General features: G+C 42.9%; 1 protein-coding gene across 1 annotated transcript in view; it reads left to right on the plus strand.

The window, feature by feature from the left end:
* Positions 1 to 15,437, plus strand: part of Piezo (piezo type mechanosensitive ion channel component) — a 1,050,432-nt gene that overhangs the window by 284,461 nt on the left and 750,534 nt on the right. Inside the window, exon 15 of the mRNA XM_080275143.1 lies at positions 13,625 to 13,746. Within this exon, the coding sequence (XP_080131269.1) occupies positions 13,625 to 13,746 (122 nt within the window). The remainder of the gene's footprint in view (positions 1 to 13,624; positions 13,747 to 15,437) is intronic.

Genomic DNA, 15,437 nt, shown 5'->3' on the forward strand with positions numbered 1-15,437 from the left:
TTACGTATTTGTATGTTGAAGTTTTGCTGTGCATTACTGTTTTTGTAAGTTATAACATTAAATAAACCTTCTAGCCACTTACAGTGCTTCATATTGATTACCAATGGCAGATAACAGCAAAAGACCATGTTTAGGGGATCTAGGGAGCAAAATAAGGAGTAGTTAAAACTTCTCGGTTTCGCGCCGAACGTGCCACGTTAGGAACGAATCCCACGCGTTGGGGGCGAGCTTGCTGTATATATATATATATATATATATATATATATATATATATACACAGTACAGTCACTATTTTCTTGCCTAATTGGTACTGCAATTGCGTCACGAAACTTAAACTCGCGAAATTTATGCGTATACTTTACACATTATAAGTGGTAATTGGTTCCGGGGTCAGCCACGTCATTCCCCCTTAGCTATCCATTAATGACACAATACCCCTACTATAAATTAGATACAGTTAATCAGACATATAATGTATTACTGAACAAAGAATTTGCTAACATTGACAATTAGGCTGAACTGCTTGATGGGACTTGAAGATGAGTTCCGAGGCTGAGAGCGGTGGCTATTTTTTTTTTTTTTTACCACCTGCCCCCTCACTGCTCCCTGCCACCACTGTTAAGTCCCCCACACCACCACTTCCCGATGCTTCAGCATCAAAGCCCTCAAAATCCAGTGGGAACTCAAGCTCCCCAATGTCGTCAATGTCCTTGTCCACAGCACCTTTGTCCTCCCCAGCCTGTATGTTCTCCATAGCCTGGACTTGTTGAATATGAGAGGACAGGAATGATGTTATCAGAATCTGATGACGTGCATGAACTCTGGCGTTGAAAAGCTTGTAATTAGCCAGAAGTCGATCCACCATCGGGAGGAAAGTGTCCCCGATCTCTGTCCTCCCATCACATTCCTCAATTTGCTCTTTCAAACAAGCAGTGGTTGCCAGCAAGTCTATGATTTGGCGAGATGTTAGCTTACCTGGTGGGACATGTAAGAGTTCCTGAACTTTGTTATCATTGATTTGTTCGTCTGTTTCCAACGTCTCCTCGATGGTTCGTTCAAAACAAGTGATTGCGGAGATGCGGGGGCTCGCGAAAGTCTTAGGAAAATTGCAAGACTCCTAGGAAAAAAACATTCCCTTGCCATTGCGAAACGAAATTTTGTGAGAGTATATGTCGCGAAAATAGTGACTGTACTGTATATATTTATTGAGGCCCTGCATGCCACAAGGGGTAAAGCACCATACCAACTGAAACCTGTTTTTTCCCACCAGCTGCTCCCTCAAACACTACCCTGTGACTGCACAAAGTCGCTTTGCTCAATTCTAATTAGCAGTGCTGGGCAGGTGCGCAAACACTTGCGCAAAGCACAATTGTGCACAGTTGCACTCTAGTGAATATCGTTTGCGCATTGTGCACCGCACAAGACCATACACAATATTGCTCTTTCGCACCTGCCTTGTGCACATGTCCTGTGGATTGCGCACTGCGCAGTCCAAGGGACATGTGGTCTTGGGAGCTTCCCGTATGTCTGGACAAGGGATGGGGAGGCTCGGGCAGGTTGCAAGGGTTCTGGATTGCTGGGGGAAGGCGGGAGGGACGGAGGATAGTAGCATTTCTTAAAATGCTTCAGCAGAGATAATGTAATTTAATATTTTTTAAATTATTATTATTAGTTAATACCGTATTTCGCGGCATGTAAGATGCACTTTTTTGTCTCAAAGTTACCTTAAAATATCCCCATGCGTCCTGCACGCTAGGCTAAGGCAGGTTAGTTTGGCTCCATTGAGAAGAAACTCTTATAAAGATGATCATCTCACTGCTTAGCAACCACAGGTGTTTTCTACAGTATGCAGACTTGATTTTATTTTAAAAAATAATATACACTAGTGTGTATATGCAGCAGATTTAAGAAACACGCGAGATCAGAAACACACAAAACTTTCGCGGGTTTGTTTACAGCTCAACTGGCTAACATCGTGAAGATATTTAACGGTTTAGCAATTTAACAGTTTAGCATCCGCACTATTCCAGCAAGCTAACGTACATGATCACTGGTGAACTGTCTGCTAACCTTCTGAAAGGCAATCATGACCACTTTGCTTGCCATCCATTCACTAACTGGCAAAGCAATAATACTGGAGAGAAGCTGGCTAGTGAAACTGCCAAGTCATCAAAACAGACTTTCGTCACATATGGAAATTCAGTAACCCTAATTAGGTCAGTTACTTTTGTGACATTTTGTGAGTGTATATATGCAGCAGATATTAAACCACGCAAGTTCAAGAACACAAAGCATTCACGGTTTGTTTTCAGCTCAACTGGCCAATACCGTCAAGGGGTTTAGCGGTTTAGCAACTTAGCAGTTTAGCGTCTAGCGTACACCCTACCCTAGCAAGCTAACATGCTCACTGGTGAACTGTCTGCTAACCTTCTGAAAGGCACTCATAACCACTTTGCTTGCCATCCACTTACTAACTAGCAAAGCAGTCATACTGGAGAGATGCTGGCAAGCGAACCTGACAAGTCATCAGAATTGATTTTTGTCGCATATGGAAATTCAATCACCCTCATATGGTTGGCTTCTCTTAGTGACATTTTGTTTCATGCCTGACAAGAGTATCATAGAAGTGAACAGTCTTATTATACCAATAATGAAAAACAGGAAAAACAGTTGTAACGTTAAACAGTACTGCCTGAAGTTACAGCTTCACTTTTTCAGCCAAATGAAGTACTTTAGCAATGTCTATGCAACTCAGGCCACACCCAGTTACAGTATTTTGTTATGAAAATAGGATAAAATTCACTGAGTAGCATAACTGATGCAATATCTGAAATAGCAGTTCCTGACGGGCATTCATATCAGCATCCGCCATTTCTGCTGTATTCTTAGCAGACGAAGCAATCAGAATGATTGACAACGTTCACTCTCTGCATCTCTGCTGCCTAAGCAAAGCTCTCATGATCAGCAGTGGGGATCATTTAGGCTGTAACGTCCAAATTGGTTAGGTTAGGTTAGGTTAGGTTGTAAAGTCGCTTTCCATTTTGGACGTTACGGCCGAAATGACCAGAATCCTAAGGTGTAGGTGAGAGTTTGGTGTGGGTGTAGTTAAGGAAGTAGGAGTGGGAAGAGACAGGCTAGGGAACTGATAATTCGCTTATTATAATCCCTTCAGCCCAGCAATGTATTTTATAGGGTAGTTTATTCATGCTCGCCATATGATTTTATTCAGTTCAGGAAACATGTACTGAGGGGGTTAACGTGGGCTGTATCAAATGCCCCGAGTCTGAATATCGCCTGTGCTCAGTTAAAACGATTGCCAGGTTAAAGTCGTATGAAGTGTGGTATAAGCAATTCAATGGATGGTACTGAGGACCATTTACTGTATGAAAGTGACAGTGAAACAGTGATGATGACTGAGGTGATGACTTCCAGTGATGCTTCAGGACTCGGGGGAAGTAGTGATGAATTCTCAGAATTTGAAGACGAGTGAAATTTTCACCATGTCAGTAATATGAAGTGAATATAGGTTTTAGGTGATCATGACAGATGCAACCATGGAAAATTTAGGATCAATGGTGCTGTACACCTTTAGTCTTGCACTGACGATGTTTGCATGAATAAATTGTTTGAGATGTTTCATGTCCTTAAGTGATGATATTTATATTGAACAACCAAATACATTTTGATGTTTTTGGCATATAATAAAGGCACTGGGTACTCCAAAACTGACTGATGTAAATGTTTCAGAGGCGAGCGAATGTTGCATGTGGTGTGTACATGTGTGCATGTGTGTGTGTACCATAGCGACTAGGAGGCAGCAGTGTTAAGACCAAAAATGGATGTTTTCACAGTACTCGAATGTTTTGAGATGGATGTCTGTTTTTAGCAAATCCTGGTAAGAGAAATATGCATTTTTAATTGTTGATGCTGCAAGGAAAACAGCTGACAGTAAGGGAGTGATACTGGGAGAAGAGGGTAGAGACAGTTGTCTAGCGCTTGGGATGCAGCAGTGTTGCTAAGGGATAGTTTCACCATTCTCGACATGTTTTGAGATGAATGTCTGTTTTTAGTAAATTGTGATCAGTGATGAACGTATTTTTAACTGTTGATGCTGCAAGGGAAACATCGCTGACAGTGAGGAAGTGATACTGAGAGGAAGGGGTAGAGACTGCTGTCTAGCGACTGGGAGGCAACAGTGTTACTAAGGTGTAACAATGGATGTTTTCACCATACTTAGTATGTTTTAAAATGAATGTTTATAGTAAATTATGATCCATGAAGCATGCATTTTTAATTGTTGATGCAGCAAGGCAAACATAGCTGACAGTGAAGGAGTGATACTGAGAGAAGAGAGTAAAAACAGCTGTCTATCCTGTTCCCAAGCAGCCTTGCTATATTGAACTTTGGTTGTAACACATTGTAATTTGTGTATTTACAAGTGCTACCTTTTTATATTATTTGTGGAGGTAATTACAGGTTAGTTAGAGTGCATGATTAATGATGGTAGTAGTCTGATATTGTGCTTGAGTCAAGGCAATGTGAGGAAATTCCGTAACAGGTGTGGAATATGACGGGGTTCTTATAGGATAAATGAACTGATGTGAACATTCATTGTATTTTATGTTTTCGTCAGTGAATGAAAGAATAGAGTTTATTGACTTCATTTGTGGTTTTAAATTCATAAGATATTAAAAACAGTGTTTATATCAGTTTACTGATACATATTTATCAACAAAGTTGAGATGGCCTTGTGATTTGAAGTCACGTTTTGTTAAGACGGGGTTTTGTTTTCTCTTTTCCTGTATCATTCTTTGTACATAAAAGAAGAAACTAAAGGATGATGAGCAGTACTGAATAGATTCTGAAAGGTGAGTGTGTATCTAAGTGATAGTGGCTCATATCAGTCACGTTTTGTCAAGAAGGGGCATTGTTTTCTTTTCCTGTACCATTCTTTGTATATAAAAAAAAGAAACCAAAGGCTGATGTTCAGTAATGAATAGATTCTGAAAGGTGAGTGTGTATCTGTGTGGTAATGGCTCTTATCAAGAAACCTTACTGTAGTCTTGGTTGGGGCAAACTTTTTTTTCACAGAACTGCCCTGCCAGAATTAGGGTGCGTCTTTCACAATGCTGCTTCTTACATGCCGCGAAATACGGTAATAATAAATTAAAAATACATTATTTTATTAAGAGTAGCATATGCAATTCCTTACAAAAATCATTAAAACATATTATTTAAATCAAGTTTCCACAGCATAATAATTTATTAGACTGTGGATATTTGATTTAAATAATATGTCCTAATGGTTTTTGTAAGGAATTACACATGCTATTGCATATCTAAATTGAATTATTAAATACATCGTTTTGCAAAAAATGCAGATAAAAGTAAAACTGGCAACATCACGGCCTTTGTTTCCCTGTCCCTCTGCTTCGTAGCCCACTTACTCACAGCTTTCTCTCGGGGGCAGTGGCACACTCCTCTGTTTGAACTTCCACGAGTGAAAAAATTACTGCATGACAGTATTGTGATATCAACTTTAATGTATGGAAATGAATCTTTGACCTTGTTGGAGGGACAGAAGTCAGGATAGAGAGCTATGGAAATAAATGAGTTATTTGAGAGGAGCATGTGGAGTTACATGAAGAGACTGACTGACAAATGAGGAAGTGAAGGAGCATTGTGGTGTGGATGTGGATGTGATAGGAAGTGTAAGGAGAAACACACTGAGGAGGTTTGATCATATGGAGAGGATGGAGAGTGAGAGACTAATGAGGAGAGTGCATGTGAGTGAGGTGGAGGGGTTGAGAGGGAGGGGGAGGCCAAGGATGAGATGGAGGGATGGAGTGGAGATGTATATGAGAGAGGGGGGGTGTGAGCTGGGAGAAGGGCAGTGAAATGGCGGGGGACAGGGTGACATGGAGGCGATTTGTTGCTTGTTTGTGGCCAGTGGCCACCCCTTACATGATTTAGGCATCTGGCAATAAATAGACAGATAGAATAATAATAAATAAAAGTCTATCTGTCTGTCTATCTACAGTATAGCCCGATGCCCTAATCCCGCAAAAGGTGGCCACAGACAAAACTTCTCCAAGTCGCTCTGTCACCCACCATTTGACTACCCTCCCCCCAACTCGGTTCACCCTCCCTCATATGCCTCTCAACTCCATCCCTGCACCTCATCCTCGGTCTACCCCTCCCTCTCCCTCCCTCCACCTCACCTACATACACCCTCTTAGTCAGTCTTTCATTCTCCATTCTCTCCACATGTCCAAACCACCTCAGTGTATTTCTCTTCTCAACCACATCCACATCCACCCCACAACGTTCCTTCACTTCTTCATTCATCAACCTGTCCCTCCATGTCACTCCATGTGCTCCACTCAAGTAACTCATTTCCACTGCTCTCACTCTTGACTTGTTCCCCTCTTGCAAGGTCCATGCCTCGCTTCCATACATCAGGGTAAGGATCACAATACTATCATGTAGTGACTTCTTAACTTTCATACTCAACTCCCTATTTCTCATCACTGCTTTCAGTGAACCAACAACCTGCCTTCCCTGCTGTACCCTTTCACGCACATCATCCCCCAACATTCCATCCTTACTCATCACACTACCCAAGTACTTTAATGCACTCACATTCTCCATATCCTCACCATCCAACCTCACTGTACGTTCTGTGACTTCATTTTCTCAAACACCATGCCTTTACTCTTGTTTACATTAGCTTTCAGATTCATCTTCCTACACACTGTCCCAAATTCATTCACCAAACCCTGCAACTCCCATTCATCTTCACTCAACAATACTGTATCATCAGCAAACAGCAACACCGGAATCTTCCAAATCTCACCCTCATTCATTAGAGCCACCCCCACATCCACTGCCCTACCTTGCACCTCCATTACAACCCCATCCATCTATATATTAAACAGCCATGGAGACATCACACAACCCTGTTTCAGTCCCACATTGAGACCAAAGAACTCACTCAGCTCACCATCCACTCGCACCGTAGCCCTAGCTCCTTCATACATACTCTTCACAGCACTCAACAATTTCCCCTCCACTCCATATATTCTTAATACCTTCCACATACCTTGCCTATCTGTTTTGTCATAAGCTTTCTCCAAGTCCATGAAGGCAGCATACACTTTCTTTCCCTTCTGTAGATACTTCCCCATTAATCATCTTAGAACAAATATCTGATCTACACACCCTTTTCCCTTCCTAAATCCCCCTTGTTCTTCTCCAACTAGCTCCTCTGTCATATGCCTAACCCTATCAATGAGTATTCTACCATATATTTTTCCAGTCACACTAAGAAGGCAAATACCCCTATGGTTACCACATACTTCTCTCTCCCCTTTTCCTTTCTATAAAGGAACAATTATAGTTGATTTCCAGTCCTCTGGAACCCTTCCCTCTTCCCAAGCCAATCTACACAACATCCATATCCACTTCACAACAATCTCACCCCCATACCTAACCATTTCACCAAACACTCCATCAATTCCTGAGGCCTTTCCCATCTTAATCTTCATTGCTTCTACTACTTCCACCCTACTGCTCTCTTCCTCCCTCCACTCATCTCTTCTTCTCCCAGCCATTCCCCAACCACTTATACTCACACTGCTCTCACTCTCTGCATTCAACAAATCCTTATCGTGCTCCCTCCATCTCCTCAATTTCTCTCTCTTCTCCACCAACAATCTGTTATTCCAATCTTTCACTCCCCTACTGTTTCCCCTTTCACACTGCCTTACTTTCTTTACCTCCTTCCAAAACAATTTCTTACTCTCCCTCCATTTCACACTCAGATTCCTCCCAAATTCTTCATCCACTTTCTTCTTACTCTCCTTCACCAATCTCTTCGCGTCCCTTCTGCTCACATATGCCTCTCTCTTCTCTCTCTCATCTTGTCCCCTACCTCTACTCGCTAGCCATTCACTGTATGCCTTCTTCTTCTGTTCCACAGCTAATTTGTTTAAATATCTCAATATTTTACAGTAATTCCAACAAATATATGCAAATGATTTGTGCTAGTGAAAAAGTTACTACATGGCAGTATTGTGATACCAACTCTAATGTATGGAAGTGAAGCTTGGACGTTGCTGGAAGGACACAAGTCAAGAGTGAGAGCAGTGGAAATGAGTTATTTAAGAGGAGCCTGTGGAGTCACATGGAGAGACAGACTGACAAATGAGGAAGTGAAGGAGCATTGTGGTGTGGATGTGGATGTGATAGGAAGCGTTAGGAGAGACACACTGAAGTATTTTGGTCATGTGGAGAGGATGGAGAATGAAAGACTGACGAGAAGAGTGTATGTGAGTGAGGTGGAGGGGGGGAGAGGGAAGGGGAGGCCAAGGACGAGATGGAGGGATGGAGTGGAGAGCTATATGAGAGATGGGAGTGTGAGCTGGGAGCAGGGCAATGATATGGCAGGGGATAGGGCGACATGGAGGTGATTTGTTTGTGGCCACCCTTTGCGGGATTAAGGTGTCTGGCAATAGACAGAATAGATAGATCATATTCAGACAGAGGTAATAATTGTCTTTGCATAGGTTCTCAAACACAGCCCTGGTGTTGGAAGCATGATGGCTAGTGTATGACTTTACAAAGCATTGTGAAAAAATTGTTCTATGCAGAGTGAAAATAGTCAAACCCCAGTATGCGATACCCCAATAAGTGATACCCCAGTTTAATGATGGGGGTAGAAATACCCCCATACCTCGTCAAATATGGCTGAGCCCCGATCTTGCGACATGTCCTACCATGTATCATCCAGGAGAGATGGGCCAAAAGTTTGAATCACATGCTTTTCTTGGTTAGCTGAGCCCACCTGCCCTCCAGGATGCGCAGAAACATCCCCGCAGCCCTGCATCCATCACTCACCCCACATGCACCCGTGCCGTTCTTCTTGCACTGCCTGCCACTGAGTGAAGATCTTTCTTGCGCTTGCCCACCTCGCATTGTGTTGCATCACCAGTATTACGCAAGCTGCTATCATAGTGCATTGTAACTGTGTCCCAGCAGTGCTTTGAGTAGGGCAGTGATACTAATGTTGTGTGGAGTGTGATTTTGTGTTAATTTTGGCCTAATTGTGATCATGTCTGGTTAGGGTGCTGCATGTGGTGGGACTAGTGGTGGTAGTGGTGATCCTAATTGGGGTGGTAAGCGGCCTGATAGTGTTGGTGCTGGTGATGTTCCCGTTAAGTGCCCTCGTAAAACTCTGCCTATTGAAGTGAAGTTAGACATTTTTAAGAGCCACGACAAAGGCGAGGATGCATGTGCCATAGCGTCAGCTCTCCTCCTGGCCCAGCCAACTGTCTTGATGATCATCAAGAAAGGGGAGACCATCAAGACTTCCACTGAGGAAGTTGCAACCTTCACTGCCTCCCATATCACATGCCAGAGAGAGCCTGTGATGGAGAAGCTGGAACGGATGCTTCGCACGTAGGAAGGGACCCATGAATCAGGTGATCATATGTACGAAGACTTTCTTCCTGTGGGACGACTTAAAGATGAGAAGCAATCTTGATCAAGTGAAATCTTTAAGGTTAGTTATGGGCGGTTTGACCGCATTAAGAAGCGGACAAGCCTGCAGAACGTGAGGATGTCTGGTGAGGCGGCGAGTGCAGATTTTTTTTTTTTTTTTTTTTTTTTTTTAATGCGAGGAAGAAGGAACTAAAGGCCATGAGCCCGCAGAACAGTTCCCTCCAAGAGAAAAAAACAAAATACAATAGAGAGCCAAATTCAAGATCCGATCATTTTGAGATGCCTGGACACACTGCGTTTGAAAGACTTGAGATCATAGGCAGCAGGAAATACAGACAGAGGGAGACAGTTCCAGAGCTGACCTGTTGCATAAATGAAAGACTTGGAGTAACGGTTAACTCTTGCATTAGAGAGTTGGACAGAAAAGGGATGAGAGTTTGCTGCCAGACGGGTGCTATGCGCTCGTCGTAGAGGTGGAGGAATGCAAGCAGACAGTTCAGAGGAGCAGTGACCATTAAAGTAGCGATAGAAAAGAGATAAAGATGCAACAGTGCGGCGAAAAGACAGAGGTTGAAGGGAGTCAGTAAGAGGAGGGGAGTTAATGAGACGAAAAGCCTTTGACTCCACCCTGTTGAGAAGAGCTGTATGTGGGGAGCCTCCCCACACATGAGAGTTGTACTCCACACAGGGGCGGATAAAACCCCTGTATAGAGTCAACAATTGTGCAGGGGTAAAGAAAGAGCGGAGTTGGCTTAGCATACCCAATCTCTCGGAAGCAGATTTTACAAGAGATGTAATATGATCTTTCTAAGATAAGTCCCGAGTAAATGAAACCCCAAGCATGTTCAAGGATGATGCAGGATTAAGCTGAATATTATTAAATATTAGTGGGTATACCTGTGGAAGATTTTGTCGGGTTGATAGGTGTAAGAACTGAGTCTTAGATGCATTAAAAACAACCATATTATTTTTACCCCAGTCAGAGATACAAGCCAAGTCAGACATTAGGTGTGCCATAGCCTCATCCCTTGTTTGTTGAAGTAACTGTTGAGATGGGCGTTGCGGGAACCGAATGGAAAGGTGAAGGGTGGAGTCATCAGCGCATGAGTGGATAGGGTTAGATGTACAGCTTAGATCATTGATGAATAAAAGGAAGAGTGTTGGTGATAGGACAGAGCCCTGAGGAACACCACTGTTGATAGATCTAGGAAAAGAACGATGGCCGTCTACAACAGCGGCTATAGAACGACCAGAAAGGAAGCTAGCGATGAAGGCACAGATATAAGGATAGAAACCGTAGGAGGGCAATTTGGAAATTAAAGATTTATGCCAGACTCGATCGAAAGCCTTTGAGATGTCAAGTGCAGTGGCAAAGCTTTCGCCAAAGTCCCGAAAGGAGGATGACCAGGAGTCTGAAAGGTAGGTGAGAAGATCGCCAGTGGAGCGTCCCTGACGGAACCCGTACTGACGATCGGAAAGAAGGTTGTGATAGGAAAGATGCCTTAAAATTTTTCTATTGAGAATTGACTCGAAAACTTTTGAAATGCAGGACGTTAAAGCAATTGGATGATAGTTGTAGGGTTGGGAGTGTTCACCCTTCTTTTGGACTGGCTGAATGAGAGCAAACTTCCAGCAAGAAGGAAAGGTACAAGTTGACAGACAAAGGCGAAAGAGTTTGCCTAGGCAGGGTGTAAGCACAGAAGCACAGTTCTTGAGAACAACAGGAGGGACCCCATCAGGCCCATATGCCTTGTTAGTACTGAGGCCAGTGATGGCAGAAAATACACCAACTGAAGAAATTTTAATGTCAGCCATGAGGAAGTCAGGGGGGGGAAGTGATGGAGGAACAGCACCGGAATCGTCTAAGGTGGAATTGGAGGAGAAAGTCTGTGTGAAGAGATCTGCTTTATCAGTAGAAGAAATAGCTACAGAACCATCAGAGTAGAAAAGAGGAGGAAAGGATGATGAGGTAAAGTTGTTAGAAAGATTTTTGGCAAGGTGCCAAAAGGAGCGGGAAGAATTCGAGTTGGAGAGTTGAGAGCATTTAGTATGGATGAAATTATTTTTAGTAGAGCGAAGAACAGACTTAGCACGATTCCGGGCAGAAACGTAAAGTTGATGTGATTCAGGGGTGGGTTGGCTCCGGTACCTTTTGCAGGCCCTCTCCTTGTTGCAGACAGCATTAGAACAAACGTGATTAAACCAAGGCTTTCTTGCGTTAGTCAAAGGATATGAGAAAGGAATGTATGCCTCCATGCCCGAGAGAATAACCTCCGTAATGCGCAAGGCACACTCAGATGTCTCACGGCCATGGAAGCAATAATCATTCCAGGGAAAATCAAAGAAGTACTGCCTGAGGGCCTCCCAGTCCGCGGCTCCAAAATGCCACAGATGACGTTTCCCTGGTGGGTCCACAGGCCGTACCGGAGTGATAGGACAGGTTAAGGTAATAAGGTTGTGATCGGAGGAGCCCAACGGAGAGAAAAGATTAACAGAGTAAGCAGAAGGATTAGTTGTGAGGAAGAGGTCAAGTATGTTGGAGCTCTCTCCAAGGCGGTCAGGGATACAGGTAGGGTGCTGTACAAGCTGCTCTAGGTCATTAAGGATAGAAAAGATGTAGGCTTGTTCACCAGGTGGATCCGTGAAAGGAGAGGAGAGCCAAAGGTGGTGGTGAACATTGAAATCTCCTAGAATGGAGATTTCAGAGAAAGGAGAAATGGATAGAATGTGTTCCATTGTAGAAGTAAGATAGTCAAAGAATTTCTGATAGTCAGTAGAATTAGGGGATAAGTAAACAGCACAGATATATTTAGTAAGAGAATGACAGGAAAGCCGAAGCCAGAGTGTAGAGAATTCAGAAGAATTGAGTTCAGGAACACGAGAGCAAGATAAGTCGTTGCATATACTGTATATACACAACAGCCACCTTTGGCTTTGAAATGAGTATAAAGAAATTAGGAGGATACAGAAAAGGGTTTGCTGTCAGCTGCCTCAGACAGCTGAGTCTCTGTTAGAAAAAGAAGGTGAGGTTTAGAGGAGGAGAGGTGGTGCTCAACAGAGCGAAAGTTAGATGAAAGGCCGCGAATGTTGCAGAAATGAAGTAGAAGAGAGTCAGACAGTGGTTCCAGGCACCTCGAGTCATCACCGGGAGAGGGGCGGATGGTGGGGGCATTTATGGTCCCCCCCCTGGGGACTCCGAGGCTTGGTGAATAGATGCTATTTTTGTTGAATTTTGAATAGGAAGTGTAGTGTGTACTGTGCATGTAGTTTGGTGTAGATAGTTAGAGAAATTTGTACTGGAGAGCATGCTGGCCTACTCTCTGTGTAAGTGAGACACTGATATGAGGTGGCAGCAGCACCTTTCCCTAACAGACTTAAGCGGGTCATCATGGAGGGTGACTGCAGTGCAAAACGGATCATGAATTTTGACGAGACTGGTTTTTGGAAGAGAATATCCTCCAAGACGTATCAGGCAATAGAGGAAAAGTCTGCATTGGGGTTCAAGTTCTCGATGGACTGGCTTACTCTGCTGCTGGGGGGCAGCACCGAAGATGACCTCAAGTTAAAGCCACTCCTTGTCTTCCACTCCAGAAACCCGAGGGCTTTGGGTGACTATATTAAGGAGAATTTGGAGGTAATTTGGAAATCAGACAAGAAGGCCTGGCTGATGTCCAACATTTGTTCTTCCTATTTTCAGTCCTACCTCTCTCATGTCCTCAAGTAACTTTTAAGTATATTCTCGACATCTCAGGATGATTTATTGACTTTAGGTAAAACAGTTTTTGTGATTGGGTTTGAAACTGTATCCATTAGCCTATTCATAAGGTAATATCGCTTACTTAGGTGGAAAAGATTATCTGAAGGTAATAAGAATACAATAAACCCCTGCAGTCCAGTGTCATGTTTTATTAGCTTAATTATGGCACCACCAGACCACCTTATTCATGTTGAAGGCAACTTTTGTAATGAACTATACAGTGAAAGCTACATCTCACCCCCCAGATTTTTAAAAATTGCTTCTGATCTGAATAAAATTGTGTGAAAATAGTTAAAAATGTATGGAAGGGGGCAGTCAGTGACCACTCATATTTTCAAGGCTAACTGCCTGCTTATTTTCCCACAGGTTTATGACACGGGACGGTTGTTCATCAAGCTCATGACACCCACTTTTTTCGTCATTGTTACCATCATCCAGGTCCACTACTTCCATAAAGACTTCCTTGAGCTATCTGATATTGAAAAAATGTGAGGCAACATATTTTAACATAGTAGTTGCCTGGAGGAAACATCATTAATCACCCCCTTTAGTGTCATGGCACATTTTTCCTCGTATTCTTTCAACCATCAGGAAATATATATTTAGCTTGGGAGATGCTTTAGTTGTCAAGAGGGTGCTGGACGACTGTCATGAGGTCAATGAAGGCTAATATAACTCTTCCAGTTCAAAACTTCTTAAATTTCTCCAGTTCAATATATCTTAAAGTTTAATAAAACTGTTAGAGATTTGCAAGAACTGAAAATACATCAGTATATTGAAAGGTTTATACAGTACAGTAGATGACCAGAGATACTATACAAGTAAAGATATGCAATAGTATGTGCAGTGGTGAACAAGTTAGTGAAAAACGTTAGCTTCGTTAACCGTTAATCCATTAATCCGTCAAGTGGCTCTGTTAAAGTTAATCCGCTAATTCTGCCATTAAATTAACGGAAGTTAACCGTTAATCCATTAATCCGCTAGTTTTTTAAATCATTAGCTTGACTAATCACTAATTTGATAGTCCACTAATCTGCTACTTGCTAATTTTTGTATTTTACATAAGAAACTCGGTTCTTCTTTATAAATTACACTCTTAAAGCTAGAAAAGTTTTATTAATACCCCAAAATATTTTAAAAATACAGTTGGAATTCAAAATTAATAGAAATGCAAATGACACAATCACACAATTAGGTTACCACTACTCTTCTACTTCCTCTTTGAGTCCTTCCTCACAGCTGCTTGGGCAGGCAGACCTTACATTGAAAAGTATAATTGTTGCCCTCTATTTTCCTGTAGGACACAAACTTTTTGAGATGCGGCTAGGGGTTCTCATGCAGCTCTGAGTCATTATCCACCACGGCCTCGCCGACAACACCCTCACTATCTGCAACAGTTTCCTGACTGTCCAGTCTGTCCAGGCCAACTTCAGTCTCACTTACAGGCCAACTTCAGTCTCACTTACAGACAGCTGAGACAAGGGGATAAACTCTTACGATGTACATGAGATGCCATCACTATGAGTCTATGATCACTCCACAGTGCAAAGTTCTGTTGGCTTTGAGTCACCATGACACTATCGATTTGACGATTTAAAACACTTCTGACCTAAAGTGACTTGTCTATCTACCTCTATACCTTGGCTGCTTCCCCCAAGGAAAGGGAGGTAGCTGAGACAGGACGACACACTCCCAATTCACTCATCCACATTCATACGCATCTTAACCCCAAAGTGGAGAAGGGACAGATCCTCACCGCACCACACCGCATGAGGGTCAACTGTGCAGTGCAATCAGCGACATCCACAGCAGGGCCCGAGAGCAGAGCTTGTTTACCCCTGCCACATCATAATAGACCCATCCCCTTACCTGCACCTGATCAGCTGATCAGACATATGCAGGAGAAAAATCCCCTCAGGGCTGTGTCATCATATATTCATTCACAAATTCTCTCCATTCATTTCTATCACGCACAGCCACTCATCCTTGCTCAACAGGCATCCCCCTCGCATCCAACACTCTCTTCACACTGTCCATCCATCCTATGTGTGGTCTTCCTCTCAGCCTTGCACCTCTCACATCAGATCTAGTTATCTTTTTCACCAGTTGCTCATTATCCATTCTCTCCATATGCCCAAACCATCGCAGCACCCTCTGCTCAATTCGATCAGCCATCTCC

Source organism: Coenobita brevimanus, chromosome 60 (genome assembly GCF_032717465.1).
Source record: "Coenobita brevimanus isolate Jiangsu-jjx chromosome 60, ASM3271746v2, whole genome shotgun sequence".
Lineage (NCBI taxonomy): Eukaryota > Metazoa > Arthropoda > Malacostraca > Decapoda > Coenobitidae > Coenobita > Coenobita brevimanus.